At 55.0% G+C, this 23,993-nt stretch overlaps 7 protein-coding genes across 7 annotated transcripts; 6 read left to right on the top strand and 1 right to left on the bottom strand.

Annotated features, from left to right (window-relative positions):
• The first annotated feature begins 596 nt into the window (after positions 1-596).
• Positions 597-2,002, top strand: PHACADRAFT_251117 (uncharacterized protein). The gene is given in 6 exon segments (XM_007392742.1): positions 597-998; positions 1,064-1,123; positions 1,488-1,562; positions 1,627-1,789; positions 1,807-1,924; positions 1,982-2,002. The coding sequence occupies 4 exon segments, from the start codon at positions 880-882 to the stop codon at positions 1,787-1,789; spliced, it is 417 nt and encodes a 138-aa protein (XP_007392804.1). The 5' UTR covers positions 597-879; the 3' UTR covers positions 1,807-1,924; positions 1,982-2,002.
• Positions 2,003-2,316: 314 nt separating this feature from the next.
• On the top strand, positions 2,317-3,507 carry PHACADRAFT_251116 (uncharacterized protein; the record flags this gene model as incomplete). Its single annotated transcript, XM_007392741.1, has 1 exon — positions 2,317-3,507. A coding segment is annotated over one exon (168 nt), but the record flags the coding sequence as incomplete, so codon positions are not given.
• Positions 3,497-3,948, bottom strand: PHACADRAFT_192598 (uncharacterized protein; the record flags this gene model as incomplete). Its single annotated transcript, XM_007392740.1, has 3 exons — positions 3,497-3,541; positions 3,604-3,714; positions 3,790-3,948. The coding sequence occupies 3 exons, from the start codon at positions 3,946-3,948 to the stop codon at positions 3,497-3,499; spliced, it is 315 nt and encodes a 104-aa protein (XP_007392802.1).
• A 3,264-nt stretch (positions 3,949-7,212) lies between these two features.
• On the top strand, positions 7,213-8,109 carry PHACADRAFT_90702 (uncharacterized protein; the record flags this gene model as incomplete). Its single annotated transcript, XM_007392739.1, has 2 exons — positions 7,213-7,308; positions 7,360-8,109. Coding segments are annotated over 2 exons (846 nt in total), but the record flags the coding sequence as incomplete, so codon positions are not given.
• A 5,300-nt stretch (positions 8,110-13,409) lies between these two features.
• Positions 13,410-14,276, top strand: PHACADRAFT_88938 (uncharacterized protein; the record flags this gene model as incomplete). Its single annotated transcript, XM_007392738.1, has 2 exons — positions 13,410-13,664; positions 13,737-14,276. Coding segments are annotated over 2 exons (795 nt in total), but the record flags the coding sequence as incomplete, so codon positions are not given.
• A 1,352-nt stretch (positions 14,277-15,628) lies between these two features.
• PHACADRAFT_251110 (uncharacterized protein) lies at positions 15,629-16,965 on the top strand. The gene has a single exon (XM_007392737.1). It carries the CDS (start codon positions 16,287-16,289, stop codon positions 16,884-16,886), a length of 600 nt encoding a protein of 199 aa, XP_007392799.1. The 5' UTR covers positions 15,629-16,286; the 3' UTR covers positions 16,887-16,965.
• A 5,705-nt stretch (positions 16,966-22,670) lies between these two features.
• PHACADRAFT_251107 (uncharacterized protein) lies at positions 22,671-23,357 on the top strand (the record flags this gene model as incomplete). Its single annotated transcript, XM_007392736.1, has 1 exon — positions 22,671-23,357. The coding sequence occupies one exon, from the start codon at positions 22,671-22,673 to the stop codon at positions 23,355-23,357; it is 687 nt and encodes a 228-aa protein (XP_007392798.1).
• Between the last annotated feature and the right edge of the window lie 636 nt (positions 23,358-23,993).

The following is a 23,993-nucleotide window of genomic DNA, read 5'->3' as shown; positions in this document are numbered from 1 at the left end:
CCCCCCCCCCCCCCCCCCCCCCCCCCCGCCTGTTATACATTACTAATCATTACAGGCTGGTACTGGTGATTTATTGGTACTGTTCTGTACTGTATTTAGTTGAATGGCACTGGTAGTCCGGGCACCAGGCTGGGATTTACTTAGAAATTACTGGTAATGGGATAATTTATTGCACTAAAACTTACGCCAGACATCCATGTGCCTCAGCGCCGACGCCTGCCTTTTCTGGACTCTTCGCCGGTCGCCCAGCCGCGACTTCGGGTTTTCGAAGTCCGCCCGGAGTATTCCGGGTGATCTAGAATGGTTGGGGACGAGACTACAGATCGGCCTGCAAAGCACTGTAAGCACCCGGTTCACGAGTACCTCTTTCTGCCATGATGCATGACCCTCGATCCAAACTTTCGTTTGAGCCCATGTAACCATACACGTAGGCTCGATACCAGCCGCCCTGTCATATATTATACTCGGTAGCCATTCCAGCGTACCGACCACCCTCCCACCCTCGGTACGCACCCTACCAACTACCGAGTAGACTGGTCACGAGTCTGCCATACACGCACCTGGCAGCCTGGAAGAGGCTTGCCACCCCTCTAACGTCTAACACTACGGCCCGCCCGCGACTCTCGCATCCCTGCGCTGTGCGCTTGCAGCCTGCTAGCCATCCTCCTCATTCGAGAATACATACACCCTCAGGCCAGCACGAACACCGGCTGTCCGAATTCGTGCATTGACATTCAGCTCATATCATTGTTCAATCTGACTTCCAAGCTGCGGTCAGTCCGCATCTCCGTCAATAATGGTCAACATGCTGATCGTCCCTGAAACGCCGAGATGATTCACCGTTTTCCACCGAGTGCAGCGGCTTGCACGAGTCTCCATATGCGCTGTCATGAGTGGTTATCGCGCACATTGGTTTCAGGAAGCTGCGCAGAGGCGAGCAGGCTGAGCAGCTTGCAGACATTTCGCGTGGTCATGGTGAATACCGGCACTGTTCTTAGGTGCGTATAATATCACGCTGCAAATGATCATCTCTCATCCGTGATAGCTATTGTCGAACTACCAGATTCAACCGTTGCGTTGTTCTCTCGTACCGTCTGTCTAGTCGTGGCCAATCTGCTGCATTGTAAGTCGACCGGTCGCTACCGTATCCCCTTGAAGAGCATCTGCATACACGAACACTCGCACAATACGAAATTTATTATCCTCGTCACGCCTATAAGAGCGATCAAGACATGTGTATGCTCCCCAGCTGCTCTGGAAGCACTCACTTCTCGTGCCTTAGTTCTAACGGCCCCGCCCTGCCACACTATGCTCTCTCTCATCCTCTTCGCTCTCGCTAGCTTGTCGCTGCTTGTGTACGGGGCTCCTGTACATGCAGGCGACGACAAGGCCGTGACGACTAGTGCGCCCAACACCGACGATCAGTAACATTCTATGCCTCTCCTACCAAGACGCAGGAAATATCATTCTGACACCACTTATCCCAGGAACAGAGCGTTTTCTACATTTTGGAGTGGCGCGCCGTCGTTCAGGCCCGTTGAGAAGGCGTGCCCCGGATGCAAGTGAGTTTGTCCGAGTTGCGCCAGGAGACGGTGTTGCCGAACATATATTGAAATGGCTGCTCAGGTTCAACCGCGAGCTACCGGTCGCGGGCGATAGTATCTCGCAGAATCAGATCCAGACCGGTTCAGAGTCCTTCGACTCGGCGCCGCCGCTGGATAGTGTCATCGAGGGGCTAAGGAATGGGTGCGTACTTCACGGCGAGCTCGTGTGCTGCCGGGAATTCTGACGCCGAATTATACACAGAGAGACCACGTTTGAGTAGTTGGTCCGTTTGGCAGGTGAGATGGACTGGTTGTGAGACTGGTTGGGCCCTCCGTCGCTCGCCTTCGCTGTGTACCTTGTCCTGACCGCTCTGGCTCCCCATCGCCCCCCATACCTCCTATGCATGTTTAAGACCGCTTGTTAATTATATACTCGCTTGGTGCTTGCGTGTATTATCATCCACAAAGGTTTATAATCGGAGAAGACAAGAGTTGCTCAGCTAGCGGGACATTTGGTGAACCGTGAAAGCCGCCGGGGGATGCCGGCATACGCCACGTTGCCGACGCTGCGAAAGTCTGCTCGCGAGCTGTTATTTCACTTCTTAAGTTGCTAAACAGCCACTTTTGTTTTGCTAACACCAGTGGTGACGCGGAGTTCTATATGTCCGTCGACGCCTCAGACGGCAGGCTGTTAAATCCGCAGTTGCAACTCCCGGGTGTTTCATGCTGGGGGAACTGTACAGTAGCAGAAGCGGAGAGACGAGCCACGCATGCGCGTAGGCGAGTGCCAGCTCAGACATTGCCGATCATGCCGGACGCCACCAGGCTCACACCGCCACCCTTATACGGCAAGTGTCATTCGACGAAAGACGACCAATAGAATCTGCTTCATTCACGTCTACGTCCAAGCGGCAGAATAACCAAAGTCCTACACTCTGCTTCGCTCCTACAAGACCGACAGCGTGACCCCTCGCCCCGAACGTCTCAGGCGTATTTCAATGCACCGTCTTGCACCATTTTCGCGTCCCCGCAATGTGGACCAGCACGGCAGTAGCCCGGATGCTGCTCCTATCGAGCTCTCGTACAGAACACACGGCGATCGTCTGTACGGCGGGATATTTACCCTGTAAGCATAGCGAGGCGTGGGCGTAAGAGGATGCCATACGATTTCCAGTCTGATGAGCGTGTCCGCCGCATGTTGCGCGACCAGATGATGAGGTCCGTTTGGTATTCTTCCGTTGGAGAGACGCTCGTTCGAGCGACACACAGGTAGTCCTGGGGTAGATCAGAGTATAAGCGGGAGAAGGCCAAGATCGTCGAGGGAAGCGGGACTTACGGCGGGGCTATAGTCTCCTCAAATGCCGGCGCCAACAGCGATAGACATTACCGGTATGGCCAATGTCATCAAGAGCACGCGAGACTGCGCACAAAAGCTTGCGATTAAAACACCCACACTCGTCAGTGTCATAACATCGATACCTAAAGATGAGTATGCATATACCCACATATGGTGGCTTGGAAGTCCGTTGCGCGTTCGACGAACGAGGGCGCGATGCAGACGGCGCGCACAAGACCTACTTGCCCGCGTACTTGTACCCTGCAATGGCCCTGCATAGCTGGCCAGCTCCTCCATGCTATGCGTCTGGCCGTCCTCGAGCGTGATCTATGTCTGCGCGTGAAAGCGTTGTGAGGCCAGAGTGCAGTCATACTTCGTGTTCAGGTATGAAGCGTAGAAGGCGCGAGCTGGAGATGAGGTAGTACCATACCGGCAGCCGTGCACTGAGATGTTTGCGCAAGGACGCCAGGAGTGATGTGCAGCATGAAGTGATTCAAACGCCGCAAGTTGGAGTGTCGCCTGCACGAGTGGAGATGAGTGTGGCCACGGAGATCTTCGCTGGGTATCGAGACGCACCTCCAAACACTCTCCTCGCTCAGTCACATGCGCAGCCCTTTCACCATAGCGGCCGGACTGTGAGGGAAGTGAGATGCACAAGGATCTGGATGGCATAGAGATCTGTTCGTCAGGATGCGTGCAGAGAATGGAATAGCTGTAGCTCACGTTGTAAATATTCTGTCGAGCCGGTACCTGAGAGCCGACGGATAAGTCGTTGATGTGGTCGTCGACGGCCCCTGAGGCAACAGTGTAGACTACGTTGAGTGGGGTGGGTGTCTGACAGATTCTGAATGGCGTGATACAGGTTCAAGATGAGTATAGCGACCACTAGGCAATCAAAGGTTTGCGCACCTCGAATTTCCATGAACGCGTCCTGCTGGCGATGGTTGCCGTCCAGCCAGGGAAAGATACCGCTGCGGCATCTCCATATCCGCCAGAGGTCGACCGAGTTGAGTACATGCCGATTGCCGCAGTGCATGAGTAGCGCTGTGCGGGCCGTCTGAGGGTCATTGCAGGGCCGGAGATCCGCTGTCTATGGTACGAAGGGAGACATGTCACCACAAAAGTGACTGTAAAGAACGTTTCGTGAGAGAAGCAGGGAAGAGAGCTGATTCAGCCCTTGAGCAGTGCACAGCAGAGTGACAGAGTAGCTTGTGCTCCGGTCGTGGTGTGTTGCTGGTGCGAAGACAAGGACGGGCAGCTCTGAAAAACCTGAACGCGCTGTGTTTAGCACGAGTCACGTGCGACTTTCGTCGCGTAAGCGCCCTGGCATATTCGCTTGTTGCCCTGCTCCCAAAGTCACTTTCAGGCGCGTACCTTGTTTTCGCGCAATATCCCTTCCTCGACTCGCCGATAGCATGTATGTGTGTCGGCTTAGGCCGAAAACACGAAGCCGTTCGTTCATTCCCTCTGCTTCCGCACGCCGCCAAGGCCTCCAGAAGATGCAGGTTCAACGTTTCAACGTTAACGTTCAGGTGTCAGGCGGAAGATGAACGGCTCAGTTTTGTATCGTCGAAGGATTGTTGTATTGAACACACGGTACGCATATTCGTGCTGCTTGACCTAACCTCTGCTGAGCTGGTCCGCCAGTTGCGATAATGTGCACTTCATGTCAGGATCACACTGTACTTCGTCTTTCAAGTTTCAACCACCCCTTTCCTAATCATGAAAGCGTGACATACCTCCCAATCGCATGCGAACATTCGATTAAGAAACTCGTCGCAAGCACAAGGCTTTGGGTCAACCCCGGGGGAACGCTTTACAACGCTCAGGGACGAGATAGATGGACAATGTCGGGAGGGTCTGGACAGCATTCAGGTGCGTCCCCTGTCTTTTCGACGCTGGAAGCATTTAGCCCAACTGGTGAACTTTAAGCATGCTGCTCACTGCCGTTTCGCCCGACGGCCACTCTCCAAACTGTTAATTCCAAGCCGATAGTCCAAATTGTAGCCTATGCGACAAGTGTACGCAGCGGAACTCGCTGCTCGCCGAGCCATACCACCCTTCGCGCCTCAGGCGTCCGCGCAGCTGATCAACGAGTTTACCAGCGCCCTCTTCTCCACGAGCCCCGTCCTCTGCCTCGCAGCTGCGTTGTACGACGATCTCCCCAAGCGGCGGCTCCGCGCGCACGTGCGGTGGAACTCACCGCTTCCGGTGCCGCGCGAGAGTCCGTTCGTGCGGCAGAGTCGCTTTGGGTGCAGAAGACGTGGAATGTGGAGGCGATTACTGTGGCAAGACCTGCGCTGATCGATATGGCTGTGGTCCTCTTCTTCGCGGGCATAGTCGTTCCCCTATGGACCCTCGGCATCGTCGCCGCTGTGATCACCGTTGTCGCCTCTGCTTTTCTGCTGGTCGCCTCTACCTTCACCTCTTATCTTCCGTTGCATTCCCTACGAGTTTTTGCCTGTATAAGTTTCTATCGTAGGTCGCGTTCCGACAAATGTGTCTTTGCGTCGTTTACTAACCCTCACAACAGGGAGCTGTGACCCCGCCATTGTGGGCCTTTGGCGCTATCGACCGCAAGGTGTTCGCAGCTGCAAACGCCATCTCACGGCGCCAGGACCTGCGCAATACCCAGGGTTGTACGATTCGCTATGACGAGGAACGGGTGCACCGACTCTGACTGCAGAGCATCAACTTTCTCGGGTGCTCACCGTATGCACTTCGCCGCCCTCCTTCGTCTTGTTCAAGCAAGCGGCGCCCCGATGAACGCCAGAACCCCACCCACTACGACTGGCGTGGAAACGCTATTCGGGCGTTCCTTTCTGGAGTGTAACGCTCAGAAACGCGCGGCCTCCCAAGTCGGCGCTCACGGCCGACACCACAGCTCGCAACCAGCCATCTAGCTAGGCAAGCTGCCCGTCTAAAGCCCCTCCACCGCTGCCGCAGCCGACGGAGGACCACCCGCATCACCACAGGTCAAAGATCCTGGCTTGTCGGCCGCATCGGATTCCACGCACCTTTCTCCATCACAAGTGGGGCGTTATGTCCTTCTATCCCGCCACTCTCTACCATCCAAAGCCGCCTCGTATCGTCCTACCCGCGGCCAGCTGTCTCTGTTGCGCCCGCCGCACCGGTGCCAAATGATAACGGCCAGGTAGCACAAGGTCAAGACTGATGACGGGCCGAGCACGCCTGAGGGCGACGAAACGTTACGCTCACCATCTTATGTCTGGTCTTCGGCATCGCGTCCCGTATTCTTGATACCGTCCAACCACGTCTCGTGTGGATCATTCGACGGCGACGAGCGCCTTCCCTTTAGATCCTCGACTCCGCACACTCAAGCTATGCCAGCCGAGGCGGTAGCTGAACAGACCCATCGTGGCAAGATGTGCCCTACGTCTTCAGGCCAGTGGACTAGCGGCGCGACATCCCAGACCGTTGCGGGTCATCTGTGAAAATAATACCTCAACTCTGGCACAAGTGCCTTTGGACGAAAGTAAGAGCAGCATGTTTGCACGTCGGTGAGCAAAGCTGATCATCCGCAGTCACGCAGAGCTAGCCTGGATGGAGGGCGCTATGAGGCACTTCGCGCTCATAGCAGGACGTCGTGCAAAGGATAAGGCAGGGCACTACCAGAGGCAGGTGCACTCACTGTTCCTAGGACGGAGGATTTCATTCATATGTGGACTCAGGAGATGCGTGCACAAGGCTCTGGAGTCGCCCGTACTTACTTCTTTCCTGGTTTGTGCTACTTGCGCCTGCCTGTATGTACGTCATTGCAAGGTATTTCCAGATTCCAAGTTGGTCAGAGTGCTATCGGGGCTGCCATAATACTTGCACATGTTATCGCCGATTTGTCGTTCAAGGCTTCCTTTGTATGATTTGTAGACATCGCTATGGCCGTGCAGGATCGAAAACCGAGGACACCGCCTTGCACAGCTCTGGACGCATCACTCTGAACAATTCAATTTTTCATGCGAGGCAGCAGTGCTGCCGCATGCTGGTCAGGAGTCTGTGCAGTGGCGGTTGTCAGCAACAGCCATCACATCTTGACTGACAGTTGTAGTCTGTTGGCGGCTTGTTAATGCAAGGTCGGCGGTGTAAGGCCTCCCTCCTTCGCCCTGTTGAGCCGCTACCATCTCTCTTTCACTCTCTCCGTTCACCAGTCACCGTTGCCATTGTTACGGAGTGCACTGTACACCTTCATGAACACCTCACGAGGCAGAAATCGAGCGGCGGGTGGTCCGGATGCCAAGGTACGGATACCACACCTAAGTAAGTCCCGTATCGGCGGTTCATTGTCGCATCCCTCTGCGCCAGGACATATCAGGTCTCTCCGGGTGGGCCGGAATAGAAGCGACTGTGACGAAGGACGACGAGGGGAAGATGAATGGATATTCTGAAGATGTCGACACCCTGCTCGTCTTTGTATGTTCTTCATCTGCGTTTTCATGTTCGAGCGATCTGACGCCCGTCAAGGCTGGTCTATTCTCCGCCATCCTCACCGCATTCGTCGTCTCGACCTATACCATGCTGCAGCCATCGAGCGTCGACCTCACGAACCAGCTCATTACCACCAACAATCAGATCCTCGTCCAAGGCTTCTCTGCCGTCCTCACCGGGTCCTCGTTCTCTCCCCCTCAGTTCATGTCTCTCGCTGATCTGCCGCCATTCCGGCCGTCGACCCCGGCACGGTGGATCAACACGCTGTTCTTCATCAGTCTCGTCCTCAGTATCGCGGCCGCCCTGCTTGGCATCCTGGTCAAGCAGTGGGTGCGCGAGTACATGCAGTGGAACTCGCCGCTGGCAACTCCGCGGAAAAATATCATGGTGCGGCAATTCCGGCTGGAGGCGTGGGATGCGTGGAATGTCTCGGCGATCGTCTCGACGGTGCCGGCACTACTCGAGGTCGCAATGATCCTGTTCCTCATTGGCATGGTCATCCTGCTATGGACCCTGGATGACGTTGTGGCAATCTGTTTGACAGCATTCACGGCGATGTTCCTGCTCGTTATCGCCGTGTTCACCATCCTTCCCGTGTTCTCACGCCGGTGCCCGTACAAGTCACCGACGGCATGGGCGGTCATGGCAGCTTGCAAGCTCACCTTGCATATGGTGCCGTTCTGTGTGAGATGGGGTAGAGTATATGCTGCTCTGCAGTATCGTCGATGGCGGTGGTTCATTAGTTGTAAGCAATGCAAGTGTCTAGCATGTCATCTACATCCCTAATGCTCTCTTTCAGTTTGCAGTAATGACTTGCGCCGCAGGCAGTATACTGAAATATATCGCCATTTCGTTTTGATAGTCCTGGTTGGTTACTGGGATCATGTGCTGGGGCTGCAAGAACGGGTCGAGTGGAAGCAGCTACCGCTCAGCTGGCGCGACGTCGACCTCAGCAGCTGCAAAACCATGCTACCGCGCTTCGGGGCCCGGCAGCTCAACGATGAAACCATGCGCGCCGCAGCACAGCGAACCTTTGGGGCCGAGACTTTAGATGGCTCGGAGCAGAAAGGCGAGCTGTGCGGTGAGGTCAAGGAGACCGTCCTACTCCTGCAAGCGTTGTCCTGGGTTGCAAAGTCGTCACAGAACTCGCACGTCGTCACGTACATCGAGCAATGTCATGCCGAGGAGGAGCGTCCACACAAGCGTACATTGGATTTCCTCCTTCATGCGGTCGCATCAGAACCCGGTTACGAAGCGCAGCGGCTCCTTCTACAAATCGTCTTTAATCACTCCAAGCACCGTGATACCTCTGCGCTGCTGCGTAGGGCATACATTTATGCTCAGCGGAATTACAGGATTATGCTATCCACAGCTGACAGACATCTGGGTAAGCACACACATAGCCTAGAAGAGGGAATATTTGCTAACATGTCAGGTGTGTTTTCCCAGTGCTCGAGCAGGGGCGCACCACAGCCGCAGACTGCGAGCTGCTTCTGACAAACTACTTCCCATCCGAGTTCACACATGCTGACCAGGACCACCTCGAGATGTTTATCGTCACGGCAACGAAGTGGCTCGATCCCTGTAGAATGCAAGCGGCGTCTCGAGAGGTTGTGGTCGACGTACTGGAGAGGATGGTCAGGGCGGCAGACATCTTGTCTGTTGAGTCCGCCGCACCGGCTGATATCGCGGCAGGCATCTCACAGGGCGGCATCGGCGTTGATGTCCGAGCTGACCATGAGGGGTGGATCCGGAAACTGTATTTGAAGAAAAAGACGCTGACGGAGCGGTATGGCGCACTCTTCAGGCGACTCCTGCATGCGCTTGAGAAGGCGTACAAGCTGGACAAGCTCCGTGGCGGCCAGGACGTGATCCGGCATTATCTACACGACGCGCTCCAGACATCACACAAAGAGTACGGGTCCACGTGCGAGGTCGACGGCTGCCCCTGGATTGGGCACGTCAAGAGCTGGCTGAACGAAGGCGGCTTACATGTCGAGTGCGATCTGCTCTCGAAGACCGTCAGACCCGCCTTCGCTGCGGATGCGCGCGGCGAGGAACATCTGGCCGAACCGCGGCCGTCGTCATCGTCTGGACCACAGCCATCGTCGTCGTCCGAATCAGCCATTTCATCTGACCCGGCCCAAGGGCCCGCCCACGCCGAACCACATTGCATGACGTCACACGACGCCCCTCCGGTGCCAGCAATCCGAAGCGCATCCGATTGTCCGAACTCGCGGTCTTCGTTGTCGGCCACTGAGCGCAAGCGGCGACGCCATGCGATGGGGAGGGTAGGAGAGGCGACACCGATGGATGAGCTGGTGAGACCAGAGGCAGAAGCGGGACGGCGGAGGTCCTGGAGTTGACGCTCCAGACTCGTATTGTACATGTATATTCCACCGGCGCATACGGCGGTAAATTATATTGGTAGAGCTGTCGTTCGTACGTGCAACAACGAGTGCATGAGCGCGGAGCTCGGGGAGTATATGCCCAAGACTCCTGAGTATGAAAGTAAATTATTCAATTAGCGGGATATACAGTGATATTCGAAGGTAATACATGGAATCAAGCCCGTCCGCCACCAGTCGAAGATCTCTGAAACGTTGCTTGGCACCGCCTCGACACCCGTAAGATTATCGACAGGATGCCATTTCGTTCGTGCAGGAGCATGCACTTAGCGCAAGCTGGATCATAGCGAATAAGCTGCGAGCAAGGTGCGGAGACGGATAAGGCATGCACCCACGGATTCTAACTTGAATGTCCACCACGGGTCCGGCAAACCAGAGTGGGGGCAGATTACGCACGCCGCGCGTACTCGTAACTTATTTGCCCGTCTACGTGGCGCTCTGCATCGGCCCTACATTGCTGATCAGCTTCTCAGATACGTGTCTGGACGTCCACGAGCTTGACCTACGTCAGCGCACGAAAGTGCGTTTCGGCACGAGTGAGGCCGTGCTTCGTTGTCGGTTGCGGGGCGTAGAAGACGCAGGCTTGCGACGTTCTCGGTGCCAGACTGGTGGCCAAGCGGCGAGATGCTTGCGCGAGGGCAGCGCCACCAGTTTCAGATGCACAGAGTCCATCTGGTTATTTTGCGGCCGGAGGAGCGGTCGCGCGAGTGATGTGAAGGCAATCCTGTGGTAGATCAGGCGGGAGGTGGTCGGGATCGTCGAGTGAAGCGGGACTCACGGTGGGGCGTTGGCCGTCTGGAAGCGCCGATATCAGCAGCGACGGATACGGCCGATACGGCCAGCTTCGTGAAGAGCCTGTTAGCCTGCAAGCGTGAGCTCGCCAGCTAGAATCTTCACTCCCGTTAGTAACAGCGCGATACGTAAGGACAAGAGGGCGTACATCCACATGTGCCGACTTTCAAGTCCGTCGCACGCCCAATCAGCTAGTATGGGACGCAGGTGGCATAGGCATTGCTAACCGAAGACCCATATCTCTGCCCACATCGCACTCCGAATCATCCCCGCGTAGCTGACCAACTCCTCCAAGATACATGTCCGGCTGACCTCGAGCTTGACCTACGTCAGCGCGCGAAAATACAGTTCGACGCGAGTGAAGTCGCATATCGTCGTGGTCGGGTACGGGGCGTAGATGGCGTGAGCCGGCGATGAACTAGATGCCAGGTCGATAGCCGTGCAAGCGCGAGGACGCCGGGCGTGACGTGCAGTGTGGACTGGTTCAAGTACCGCGAGCTGTGTGACCTGTGCCGACAAAGATGAGCTGACGCTACATAAACTTTGTTGGGCACCGAGACGCACCTGTAGACACGCTCCATGGTCGGTCAGATGCATGGCCTTCTGCTAGGGCTTTTAGGGCAACGTGCCTGATCTCGGTCGACATCGTCAAGACTAGCTGGACTTTGGTGTAGTATGGCGCGGTAAAACCTAGGTGGCATACAGATCAGTTTGTCAGCATGCGGGGATGTAATAAAGAAATTTGCAGCTTACATTGTATATATGCAGCTGGATCGGTGCCCGAGAGCCGACAAATAAATTGTTACTGCAGTCGCCGACGGCCTCTGAGACAACGACGTAGACTATGTTGAGTGAGATGGATGCCTGAGGCATTCAGATGGTGCAGTCCAGGTTTAAGATGAGTATCGCAGTCGCTAGGTAACTCAAGGTTTGCGCACCGCGACCAGCCAGAAGAAGGGAACGTCTTCGGATCTCCATCTCTGCCGAAGAACATGCTACTGGATCGTAAGCTAATCGTTGACTATTGCGGCACATGATTAGTGTTGCGTGGGCCGTCTGAGAGTTGTTGCAGGGCCAGAGGTGCGTCGTCTATGGTGCAAATGCGTGTAAAGCGAGACATGTCATCTTGGAAGTACGCGCACAAAACGTTTCGTGCGAGAAGCGGGAAGGAGACCGAGTCGTGGAGCACAGTGGGGCAACGGCACTGCTCGTGCTCCGGTCGTGTTGCGAAGACAAGGACGGGCAGGCGGCGAATCCAAGATTCCAAACGCGTGCTTGGCACGAGTCACGTGGCAGCTTTATTACGTAAGCGCCTCAGCGGCGCGTTGAGTTCGCAGCCCGCGTTCGCCTCCACACACAGCGCGTGTCTCTACCTTGACGCAAATTCCTTCCTCTTCGACTTTGCACTTACTTCCCTTCACACCTCGGGCTCGCCGATGGTGCGCACATATCCACTTCACGCTGGGAGCACAAGACCGACCGTTTATTCCCTCCCCAGGTAGTGGCCGCTTTCGCATGCCGCCAAGGCGGATTCAGGTGGAAGATAGTCAGTTTGCTTTCGCGTCCCTGATGGACGGTCGTGTTGGATGCATGGTGTGTGTACTCAATGTCATGTTACTCGAGTTGGCTTGTGTTGAACGGGTACGCCAGGCACAGTCGCAATACTGTACCTCCTATGTCACTAGACACTTTGTACTTCGTCTTCGAGCCGTTCTTATCTCAACTTCAAATGGCACATCCCTCTCCTAGTCATGAACGCGTGGCGTGTGTGAACGTCTGGGTTAGAGACACGGCCCAATTACAAGGCTTCGGATTTGCGTTGACCCAGGGAGAACGCTTTGCAACACTCACGGGTGAGAAAAGTACGATGTTAGAGAGATCTGGATACCATTCAGGTGCGTCTCCTCGCCTTCTCAGCCGCAGGCAACGCTTGGCTCAGTTGCTGGACTTCAAGCATGCTCCCTATCTCCGTTTTGTCCAAGAGGCTCCCTCGAAAATATTGATTTATAAGTCTATCCCATTTTGTATCCTGCGCAGTGAGCATACGCGGCAGAAATTACCGCTTGCGGAGCCACGCCACCCGCCGAAGAGTTTATCTACGTGATGTGCCCTGGGGAAGCGCGCACAAGGCTCTGCAGTCGTCTCTGTTTCCTCCACTCCACATCTACGCTATATGTGCTTGTTCTCACAACGTCTCAAGGTGCTTACCAACGAGTTCAGCCAGAGCGCAATGAATACAATTCTCTCATGACTTTCGCTCACGGCTGTCGCATCGCCCTTGGCATCGTGGGTCGCGTGATCCTATTCAGCAGCCGGTGATCAGTGATAGCTGGCATCTGTTGACGGCTTGAATGCAGGTTGGTGGTGTAGACTCCGCCAGTGTGACAGACATGTAATATTGCTGGCCCTGTCTGTCTGCGCTCCACGCAGGCCTTTCAACCAGCTCTCCTCAGCTGTCTGTCTCGAGCGTCGAGCGGACCAATGGAGAAATGTTGAGAGAATGACAGATACCGCAGGGCGAGTCGATAGCATGCGACTGAATTCTTGTTCCATTCCAGCGGTCAACACCAACACGAGACAAGATCGCACGCACCATACATGCTTCTTACATCGAGGTGCAACTTGATCACCCTCCTTCGCTCCATCCTCAATCCGACACCCTTCCACCTATCCCCTCAGTCTACCTAGTAAAAACCGGCCGCCGTCGTCGAGTACGCTACAAGCACGTATGGAGACTTCACCAGGTGGGAATCCGGCGGAGGATCCTCGCTTCAAGGTGCGCATGCGACATGTAGGCCTAGTCTCACGCCAGAAGTTTATCTTCGCATTTCCCCACACCAGAATGCCTCAGGTCTTTCCGGCTGGGCTGGAATAGAGGCGACCGTTGTGAAGGACGACGAAGGAAAGATGAAAGGGTACTCTGATGATATTGATACCCTCCTTGTCTTCGTGAGTTCTCTCCCAGCGTGTCTGCACTCACTGGCAATCTATTTAATCTCCACCAAGGCCGGTCTTTTCTCCGCCGTCCTCACCGCATTTGTCGTCCAGACATATCAGATGCTCCAGCCATCGAGCGCCGATCTGACGAACAAGCTCCTTACGACGAATAACCAGATGCTCGCCCAAAGTAACCAGATCCTTGTTCAGGGATTCTCCGCCGTCCTCACCGGAGCTCCATTCTCCCCTCCTCAACTAGTGTCTCCCGACGATCAGCCACCATTCGAGCCCTCGGTCTTGACACGGTGGATCAACACGCTCTTCTTCGTCAGCCTCGTCCTCAGTCTCGCCGCCGCCCTGCTCGGCATCCTCGTCAAGCAGTGGGTGCGCGAGTACATGCAGTGGAACTCGCCTCTTGCGACGCCGCGAGAGAACATCATGGTGCGCCAGTTCCGCCTCGAAGCATGGGAGGCGTGGAACATCGCGGCGGTCGTCTCGGCGGTGCCGGCGCTGCTCGAAGTCGCCATGATCCTCTTCCTCATTGGCATGGTCATTCTCCTCTGGACGCTGGACAACGTTGTCGCGATCTGCTTGACAGCTGTAACGGCGATGTTCCTGCTCGTGGTCGCCGTGTTCACCATCCTCCCCGTGTTCTCTCGCCGGTGCCCGTACAAGTCACCCACGGCATGGGCGGTTATGGCGGCTTGTACGCTTACATCGCATTCGGTGACCTTCTGTCTAAAACGGGGCAGAGCGTATGCCGCCCTGCTGCGTTCTCGATGGCGCGCATTTGTTGAGGGTGAGTCGTGCAAATAGTATACACGTCGTTTGCAGCCTGATGCTCTCTATTAGAATACAAGGGCCACTTACGCTACCGGCGTTACACCCTGAGACTTCGCTTCCTCTTCCAGATCGTCCTGGCGGGCGAATCAGACCACCGTCTGGAACAGCAAGAACGTGTCAAGTGGAAACGACTGCCGCTCGGCTGGCGCGACGTCGACCTCGGCAGCTGCAGAACCATGTTGCCGCGCTTTGGGTCCCGACAGCTCAGGTATGAGACCATGCGTGTCGCAGCAGAGGGAACTCTATCGGCCGAGACTTCGGACAGCTCCGTGGAGAAGGCTGCTGTGGATGAGCTGTCTGTCGAGGTCAAGGAGGCTGTTCTACTCATGCGAGCATTGTCCTGGGTGGCAAAGTCGACGCAAAACTCTCACGTTGTCGCATACATCAAAGAGTGTCAAGCTGTGGAACGACGTCCGCACGGGCATACCTTGGATTTCCTCCTTCTCGCAGCCGCTCAAGAATACCAAGAAGAACTGACATCGCCGGTACCGGCCTCTGAAGTTCGACTTCTTCTTCTTCAGCTTGCCCTTGATCACTCTAGGCACCATAACACCTCCGCATTGCTGCATAGGGCATACATGGATGCTCTGAAGGACTGTAGGATCACACTATCAGTGGCTGACAAATCCCTGTGTAAGCACGCATGTAGTACACACGGGGAGCTTGCTAACATATTAGGTGCTTTCATCAGCACTTCAGAAAGGGTTCACTACAGCCACTGACTGCAAGCTGCTCCTGACGAACTACTTCTCATCCGAGTTCACACAAGCTGACCAGAACCTTGTCGAAATGTTTATTGCCACAGCAACAGTATGGCTCGGTCGCTGTGATATGCGACTGGCATCTCGAGACGTTGTGGTCGACGTGTTGGAGAAGATGGTCGGGGCGGCGGATGTCTTGTCTGTTGAGTCTGCTGTATCGCTTGACACCGCCACTGGCATCTCGCAGGGCGGAAACGCCGTTGAGGTCCGAGCTGACCATGGGGAGTGGATTTGGCGACTATCTGGAAACAGCATGACGTTGACAGAGCATTATGGCGCACTCTACAGGCGGCTCCTTCACGCGCTTGAGAAGGCGTACAAGCTGGACAAGCTCTACGGCGACCAGGGTACGATCCAGAAGTGTCTCCACGGTGCGCTCGGGATGTCTCACAACATGTACGGATCCACATGCGAGGTCCACCGCTGCCCCTGGATTGGGCACGGCGAACACCACGAAGGCCACTTCCACTCCGAGTGCGACCTTCTCTCGAAACACGTCGCACCGGCCTCCGACCCTGCGCGCCAGCACGGCAGGGCACGGCAGTCCGGATCGCGACCACAGCCGTCAACAAACTCATTAACTACACCATTAAGCCTACGAGAGGAACTTGCACACGCCGGATCACATCGCGCAATGTCTCAAGAAGGCTCCTCGACGGTAGCCGTTGTTGACGCTTCCGAAGACCAAAGACCCGGGCGTTCCCGTTCGGCCCTTGAAATAGCACAGAGCGCTGCGCAGTCCGAAGGCCATGGTATAGCACTGAGTGAGGGCAAGGAAAAGGCGCGGCGAGGGCAAGAGCGAGGGCAAGAACGAAGGCGAGGGCGAGAGCAGAGGCAAAGGCAAGGGCAAGGATGGGGCAAGGGTGGTGGAGACAACGAGGAAAGCAGCGCCCAAGAACGGACGGTCTGAAGCTTGACGAGGCCAGTGACGAGACATGGGCAACCGAGACGGCGGAACTTTTGGTATGTAACAGGAGGTTGGCAGGACCACTTCGAGATGTTTATCGCCTCAGCAGAGCTGTGGCTCTCTTGCTGTGACCCGGGAGTGGTGTCTCGAGAAGTTGTCGTCAACATACTGGAGAGGATGGTCAGGGCGGCAGACATCTTATCTGTTGAGTCTTCTGCGCCAGTTAATACCGCGGCACATATCTCGCAGGCCGGTAACGGTATCGGGGTCCGAGCTGACTACCGGGAGTGGATCGAGCAACTGTATTGGAAGAAAATGACGCTAACGGAGCGGTATGGCACACTCTACAGGCAACTCCTGCATACACTTGAGAAGGCGTACAAGCTGGACAAGCTTCGCGGCGACCAGAATTCGATCTGGCATCATCTACATGTTGCGCTCAAGACGTCGTACAACGAGTACGGGTCCACGTGCGAGGTCGACGGCTGCCACTGGATTGGGCACATCAAGAACCGGCAGGACGAAGGCGGCGATTATGTTGAGTGCAATCTGCTCTCGAAGCGCATCAGACCCGCCTCCGCCGTGGACGCTCACGGCAAGGAACAGTTGGCCGAACCGCTGCTGTCGTCATTGTTTGGACCGCAGCCATCATCGCCGTCCGGATTGGTCACTTCATCCGACCCGCCACAGGGGCTTGCTCACGCCGAACTGCACGGCACAATGTCGCATGAAAGCTCCCTAACGTCAGCCGTTAACGTACCCGAATATCAGAGTTCGCGCCCTTTGTGGTCGACCGCCAAGCACAAGGCGCGGCGTCATGCACTGGGAAGGGTCGTGGTAGCGAGGTCAATGGATGAGCTGACGAGACTAGAGGCAGCACGGGTAGAGCAGGGACGGCGGAGGTCCTGGGGTTAATGGTACGGGCTTACTGAGCTGAATACATATATTCCATCGGCGCATATAGTACAGTAATGAATTATATTGGTGGACTTGTCGTTCGTAAGTGTGACAACGAGGGCGCGAACGCGGAGTTCGGGGAGTACGTGCCCTGAACTTTGATCAGGGTAGTGAATTATTCGATTAGCGGGCTATATAGTGGTATTTAGAAGGTACTACACATGTATGAAGACCGTCCGCTGCCGGTCAAACACCTCTGAGGAGTTGCTCTCCACCGCCTCGACACCTGCAGGAATATCAACAGGGCGCAATTGTCGCCAGCTAGTGCATAGGGAATAAGCTGCAAGTAAGGTGTGGGAACGATGCCATTCAACACACCCTCTAAATACCAACCGACTCGTCCAGGAACACCGCAGAGTCTCATTCTGCGAGCGTATATGTGCCGATCTATTGCAACCCCTCTATGTCTTGCCTGGAAGCGAGTTGCTCTGAGAACCAAGCGATCTGCCCCGTCTCGATCGCCCTGTGTACGGTCATTGCGCCCCGCCGCGACCACCTCGTCCTTGGAGGCACCAAGGCATCGGTCGATATCGTATTACCGCGCCTGCAGCTTTGCGAAGGATAGGTCGTATGCGCCGACTATTTAAGTGTAAATTCGTGCGAAGATGAGCATGAGTATTGTACCCACAAATTGCGGCCTCGCGCGACCAGCTGACCAGTTGCGGAACCAAGGCCGTCTTGAAACGCCGAGAGACACGTCGCCTGGTGCTTCAGCACAGTCCTTCATAAGACCGGTGCGCACTATACAGAGCTCGTCCCAGGTCCGCGAAGACCTCACCGACTTGCGTTCAGCAGGGAATCTGACGCAGAAATTGAACTCGGTCCAGACGACAGGGAGCCAAAGGCGATCCCGAAGACGTTGAGTCGTTACGGGCGGTGTCAGCTCCTTCGGGAAGCCCACGAGCCGGTCGAGCTAGGAGTAGTCCGACTCGCGAATTAGTGCATATAACGGATGGATAGGCTTGATCTCTTTCGCGAGTGTCTGGCGCACGGAAATGTTGTCAGGTCATCAGGTCGTCTGCTGCATTAACAGCTCAAGTTGCGGCTCACCGCCGATCCCTTCCTGCAGAGCGGAATGACGAAGGCGTCGGAGAGGGCTTGGAGAGCAGTCTGATGTAGTGACTGCGCGAAGTTTGGGCCTTCTCAGCTCGCAGGGCCCTGGCAGGGCAATCAGCAAAGGCGGCCATAAGGACCACGAAGAGAAACTCACTTGAAGCCTGGATCTTGTAGACCAAATAGTGGGATTTGACTACTACACAGTGTCGTGTAGGCTGCATGTATATATGGACTGGTTAGTGGTACACGGATTCTCGCAGGATGCAACCGTAGGGCAGGAAGTTCTCTGACCCACACTGTCCGTATCCTGCGCAGCCAGAATCAGCGGGTGAATGGACCGTGAAGTTGATGCAGCTGATGACCGCTTAAATTTTGAGCTAAGGGGCGGGGCATAAGATGCCAAGTGTAGCCGGGCGGCGGCCATACGGGCTACGTCGAACGAGCATGCGGCGCATAAGCAACGAGAATTGCCGGTTGACGTCGAAACGAGGAAAAAGAGCCGTGTTTCTTCGACGGCAGCGAGAGATCTGAGATTGACACGGCCACGTGACTCCTTGACGATACGCGGGCGTCAGAGTCTGGGTGCTCGGCTGAGTCGGCTCTCAACCTCTCGAATTCCCCAAGTGTCCAGCCGACCTCACGTCTACTCTGCAACAGCTCTCAGCTGACACTGACGCTCCTCTCCTTGGCACCTTAAGGCGTTACCACTGACACCCTCGAACACGCCTGGGAGGCAGGACCCATGTTGGATGCGTATCGCCCTACTAGATATCTCTAATATGACACGCTTCATGACAGCTATCTTGCGCAGGCTCGCCGCCTCAGCATATATTACACGGCCCGTAATCCACGCTTGCGCCTCATAAGACCTCGTATCCTTCGCTACTAGGAAGGCCAGCGCGAGCGGCTGACGGCAACACACGCCACGCTCAGGCGATACAGCATCAATCTAGAATGCACAAGTACACGATGCTTGGCCAGCTGAAGGGAGCTCAATGTGTGGAGCTGCAGAATGAGGCAGCCTGGCAGGAACTCGGAGATGCTCAGGAATGATGCGCATCCACAGCCTCTGGCAACGCTTGGTTCAATTGCTGGACTTCAAGCATGCCCCGCGTCGTCGGTTTTTCCAACAGCCACGCTAAAGGATGTCTATTTTCATGTCTTGGCCTGTCCCGCGGCCAGCCGTGAGCTCACGCAATGGAACGCGCCCCTCGCAAAGCTACACGAGAACGTCATCGCCCGCCCGATGCGAAACTTATCTTGGGGGTACTGTATATACCCAAGTCATGTCAAGAGCAGCGCCTAGATTGTCTTCTATACACTTCTCAGCTTTTCAAGACTCTTCCTGCAGTCAGCATTCTAGTGCCGAGCGCATCCTCGACTCGCCTCTGATTTTCACCGACGCCGACGTACGACCCGGAGGGTTGCAGCTAGTCAGTAATATGCCCGGGACTGACAACTACACCAAATTCCACTGAATATGGGGTGTACTCACTGGCACCCACTGGTATCCAGTGAAGTCCAGTGCTAGTCTCCAGTGGCTGCTGCTGTTGGCTGGTGGGTATCAGTGAGTAACAGTGGGCGGCAGTGAGACACACCAGATCCCACTGGGCTTCGCAGGTTGCCACCGGCTACCGGCACACATCACCAGCAATTTGCATCAAACATTGCTTGAAGCCACTGGCTTATCAAGTACCAATATAGATACAAATATTTTTCTGTAATAAGCTCAATACATGCTTAGCCACCGGCATCTGTATAGATGCCTATTCTCCTCTGAACTGTGCACTATCCCAGAACTCAGCTCTCACTGAAGTGTCTCTACGCGGTACACTGTCTGAGTGCAAAAGGTGTGTAAAATTGATTGCCGGATGTGTCCCCAAGTGGAAGCAGCTGCAAGTAATTCTTTGAAGCATATTAAACTACACAGACCTGGTTAGAGGCTCCTGAGATTTTTTATAAACTTTCTATAAGCTCAGGAATGAGCTATCAGGCAGTGGGGGCAGGCTGCCAGCAGTCACATTAATATTTCAACAGCTATGAACCTTGTTGTTGTGATTCTCAGGTAAATGTATATTTTCTGAGTGAGAATATGTGTAATATAAGCCATCTATGCACAAAGCATGAGACCAAACCTGCCAGATACTAGTCTTAAAACAATTTGTTCATGAGAGTTAGCCCAACCTGGAAAGCAAGTCACACACCATGGCCCAATGTCACACACTTTTGCCCAAAGACCAGTGAAAAATGCCAAAAATTATTATTCAATGACATACTAACAATAAACAGCATATGCTGATGGATAGTGGCCACTGCCTGCCAGTGGATGTCACCAGTGTTTGGTGGTGTCTGCCACCTGCCATGTGAATCGACCGGACCAAATACCAGTGGCAGCCAGCATAACATGCTGAACACTGGTATATCCCAACATACCCCACTACTTGCCACTGATACACAGCAATATTCACCAGTTGCTGCTGTATTCCGATGGGTTCCAGTGGACAACGAACGGTGGTGTTCACAAGCGCTCACAGTGACGCACCCGTATATGGCAAGGACCGCCGGCGAACACCAATGGCCACCGGCGAACACCGGTGGTTACCGCTGGAAGTTGGCGAACGCCGAAGTTGCAAGTCACGGGCTTATAACTCGCAGCTAGTTGCAGCCCCTTTTCAGAAAAGTTGGCACGTTACCTATCTTGGTATGTGGTCTAGCGAGGTCACTCTGCTTCGGCTCGCTAAGTGAGCTCTGTAGGTCTATCCCCCCTGTTCTCCGTGGTGCTCGCTCCTTGCATTGTACAGACACATCAGCTCTTGTGACCTGATATATCGGATACGATCAACGAGTCGCCTGTGTCAATGAACTAATTACTTGCTCAGGGCCTCTTAGCACGGAGCCTATTCTCCCTATCGCAGCGAGCACCGCTGTCCACGGCATCCTGCTTTTCCCGCCCGTCGCGCTTCAGGCATCCGGACAATCGGTTGACGAGCTCATCAACGCTCCCTTCTTCGTGAGCCCTGTCCTCTGTTTCGCAGCTGTCTTGCTCGACATTCTCATCAAGCAGTGGCTTCGCGGGTACATGTAATGGTACTCGCCGCTTCTTGTGCCGCACGGGAGCGTGCTCTGAGACGTTTAGAAGCGCGGAAGACGTTGAACGTGGAGCCACAGCGACACTTGCGCTAATGATATTGCGATAATCCCCTTCGTGGGGCGCGATTACTCTCCTATAGATCCTCGACGTCGTCATCACCGCGATTACCGTTGCCGACTGGCCATTTTTGCTGACCATCTCTGCCTTCAATGCCCTACGCATTACCCTTCGTTGCTGTCTCTATGAACTTTCAACCTCATGGGTTTACTCTGGGAGTTTCTCGCCGTCTGCAGGCCCTCGTGATGTGACGCCATTATTATGCCGAGGTTCTGGTACACAACAGCACAGAGTGGGCGCTCCAGCTCTGGCTCTCAGACAGCGGCCTTTTCCGGTAGAACCACAAGCCTCGTCGCTGTCCTCCGCCAGTCCGATCAGGAATTCGGTAACTATATTCTGATGAGAGAATAGGGTTTCAACCGCTCTACCCCACGCTACAGCCTTGCTCTTGCGTGCATCGGTCAGTTTAGGGTCGCACAACGGCTGCCTGGGCTCTCACTTGCGATAATCACTGACCGCACGTCTGTAGCATGTCTAGTGCTCGCCCATCGGGTCGACTCAGACTCTCCAGAAGCGGTTGGCGCGACTACATTGTGAGAATGTTTGACGTTCAAGCCGTCTATTACTCGGACGCAGGCAAGCACAGAGCCTTTGAGCATCAGCAAGCATTTAATCAAGGCTGACCATTTGTGAACACGCAGTGCTGGTCCGGACAAAAGGCGTTACGAGGCTGTCGTAGTCTGGTCGTCGATTTGTGCAGCGGCATATTATCGGAGACGGCTGTCATCGTATAACAGCTTGAATGCAGGCTGGGAATAGAAGCTTTTCGTCAGCTGAATGAAGAAGACATAATAGATATTCACTGCTCGGGCCTACCCATCCGCATGCAGTCCAGAACACGAGGATCGCTGCTGTCCGTTTGTTTGCACGGTCGAACGATAGTCCTGGGATCGCTGAGAGAGCGGTAGATGTCACGCGGCACCCAACAGCATGCATCTCAGCTCTTGTTCCATTCTAGCAGTGAACGCTGAACATCAACACGAGGCGAAGCCACATGCATACCAGTATGTGCGTTCTGCAACGGGAACTCCCAGCTACTCGATCTGATTTCTCTCGCTCTCCTCGTCCCAGTCCGATAGTCTGCCTCTCGAGCCTATCGCCCAACTCTTCACTCTACCTAAACACCGTCCGTAGTTACTGTCATCCTCAAGAATACTCCTGCATGGCGATTTTATCAGGTGGGAAGCGGGCAGAGGGTTCGCATTCTAGGGTATGCATGTTACCCAGCTCTCATGTCAGTAACTCACGCTCTCATCCGTCTGCTTCAGGAAGCGTCAGGCCTTTCTGGCTGGGCCGGAATAGAGGACACTGTCGCGAAGGACGACGAAGGGAAAATGAAAGGATATTCTGAAGATATCGACACTCTCCTCGTCTTCGTGCGTCTTCTGTCCGCATTTTTATGTTTGGTCAATCTGGCACCCGCATAGGCCGGTCTATTCTCTGCAATCCTCACCGCATTCGTCGTCCAGACATATCAGATGCTCCAGCCATCCAGCGCCGATCTTACGAACCAACTCCTTGCTACGAACAACCAGATACTCGCTCAAAACAATCAAATCTTCGTCCAAGGATTCTCCGCCGCCCTCATCGGATCCCCGTTTTCCCCTCCTCAGCTGATAACCCCCAATGATCTGCCGCCGTTCCAGCCCTCGACTGCTGCACGGTGGATCAACACTCTGCTCTTCACCAGTCTCGTCCTCAGTCTTGCTGCGGCTCTACTCGGCATCCTGGTCAAGCAGTGGGTGCGCGAGTACATGCAATGGAATTCGCCTCTTGCGACCCCGCAGGAGAACGTCATGGTGCGGCAGTTCCGGTTCGAGGCGTGGGAGGCTTGGAACGTCTCGGCGGTCGTTTCAACAGTGCCAGCGCTGCTCGAGGTCGCGATGATCCTCTTCCTTGTCGGCATGATCATCCTTCTCTGGACGCTAGATGACGTTGTTGCGATCTGTTTGACAGCCTTCACGGCGATGTTCCTTCTCGTGGTCGCCGTGTTCACTGTCCTGCCCGTGTTCTCTCGCCGATGCCCGTACAAGTTACCGACGGCGTGGGCGGTCATGGCGGCTTATAGAGTCACGTCCCATTCGATGCCATTCTGGTTAAAACGGATCAGAGAGACCCTAATAGGTCGTCGATGGCGCAGGTTTATTCAGGGTAAGTTATACTAGTGTCTAGCATACTAGTTTTCGTAGCCTAATGCTCTCTACCAGAAAGCTGGACTGGCATTCCCGTCTGGTGCTACGTCTTTGTTATACCTATAAACTTCGTTCTGGTAGTGTTCATCGGTATGCTTGACGATGAGCTGGAGCAGCAAGAACCTGTTGTATGGAGGCAACTTCCGCTCAGCTGGCGCGACGTCGACCTCGACGGCTGCAGAAGTATGTTGCCGCGCTTTGGGTTCCGACAGCTCAAGTCTGGAATCATGCGCACCGCGGTAGAGGGAACTCTTTTGGCCCACGCTTCTCACCGCTCGGAGCAAAAGGCTGCCGTGGACGGATTGACCGTCGAAGTGAAGGAGACCATCCTACTCCTACAAGCATTGTCTTGGGTGGCAAGGTCGTCGCAGAACTTTCATGTCATCACGTACGTCGAGCAATGCCGTGAAGAGGATCAACATCCACACCAGCATGCCTTGGATTTCCTCCTTCGTGCAGCCGCTCACGAATATCGATATGAACCGTTATCGCCAAAACCGGCCTCCGAAGTACGGCGACTTCTTCTCCAGCTTACCCTTGATCACTCCAAGCACTATAGTACCTCCGCATCGCTGCATAGGGCATACGTGGCTGCCCTGCAGGACTGCA

The sequence above is a fragment of the Phanerochaete carnosa genome (assembly GCF_000300595.1).
Source record: "Phanerochaete carnosa HHB-10118-sp unplaced genomic scaffold PHACAscaffold_3, whole genome shotgun sequence".
NCBI classification, from domain to species: Eukaryota; Fungi; Basidiomycota; class Agaricomycetes; order Polyporales; family Phanerochaetaceae; genus Phanerochaete; species Phanerochaete carnosa.
This window is presented reverse-complemented; position numbering and strand designations above follow the sequence as displayed.

Bases quoted from the DNA above. Each gene is read 5' to 3' on its own strand.
- PHACADRAFT_251117 (XM_007392742.1), top strand. From the start codon at position 880: ATGCGCTGTCATGAGTGGTTATCGCGCACATTGGTTTCAGGAAGCTGC. The intron at 1,124-1,487 runs GTAAGTCGACCG...CACTTATCCCAG, and splicing joins CGTGGCCAATCTGCTGCATT to GAACAGAGCGTTTTCTACAT. The intron at 1,563-1,626 runs GTGAGTTTGTCC...ATGGCTGCTCAG, and splicing joins AAGGCGTGCCCCGGATGCAA to GTTCAACCGCGAGCTACCGG.
- PHACADRAFT_251110 (XM_007392737.1), top strand. From the start codon at position 16,287: ATGACGCTAACGGAGCGGTATGGCACACTCTACAGGCAACTCCTGCAT.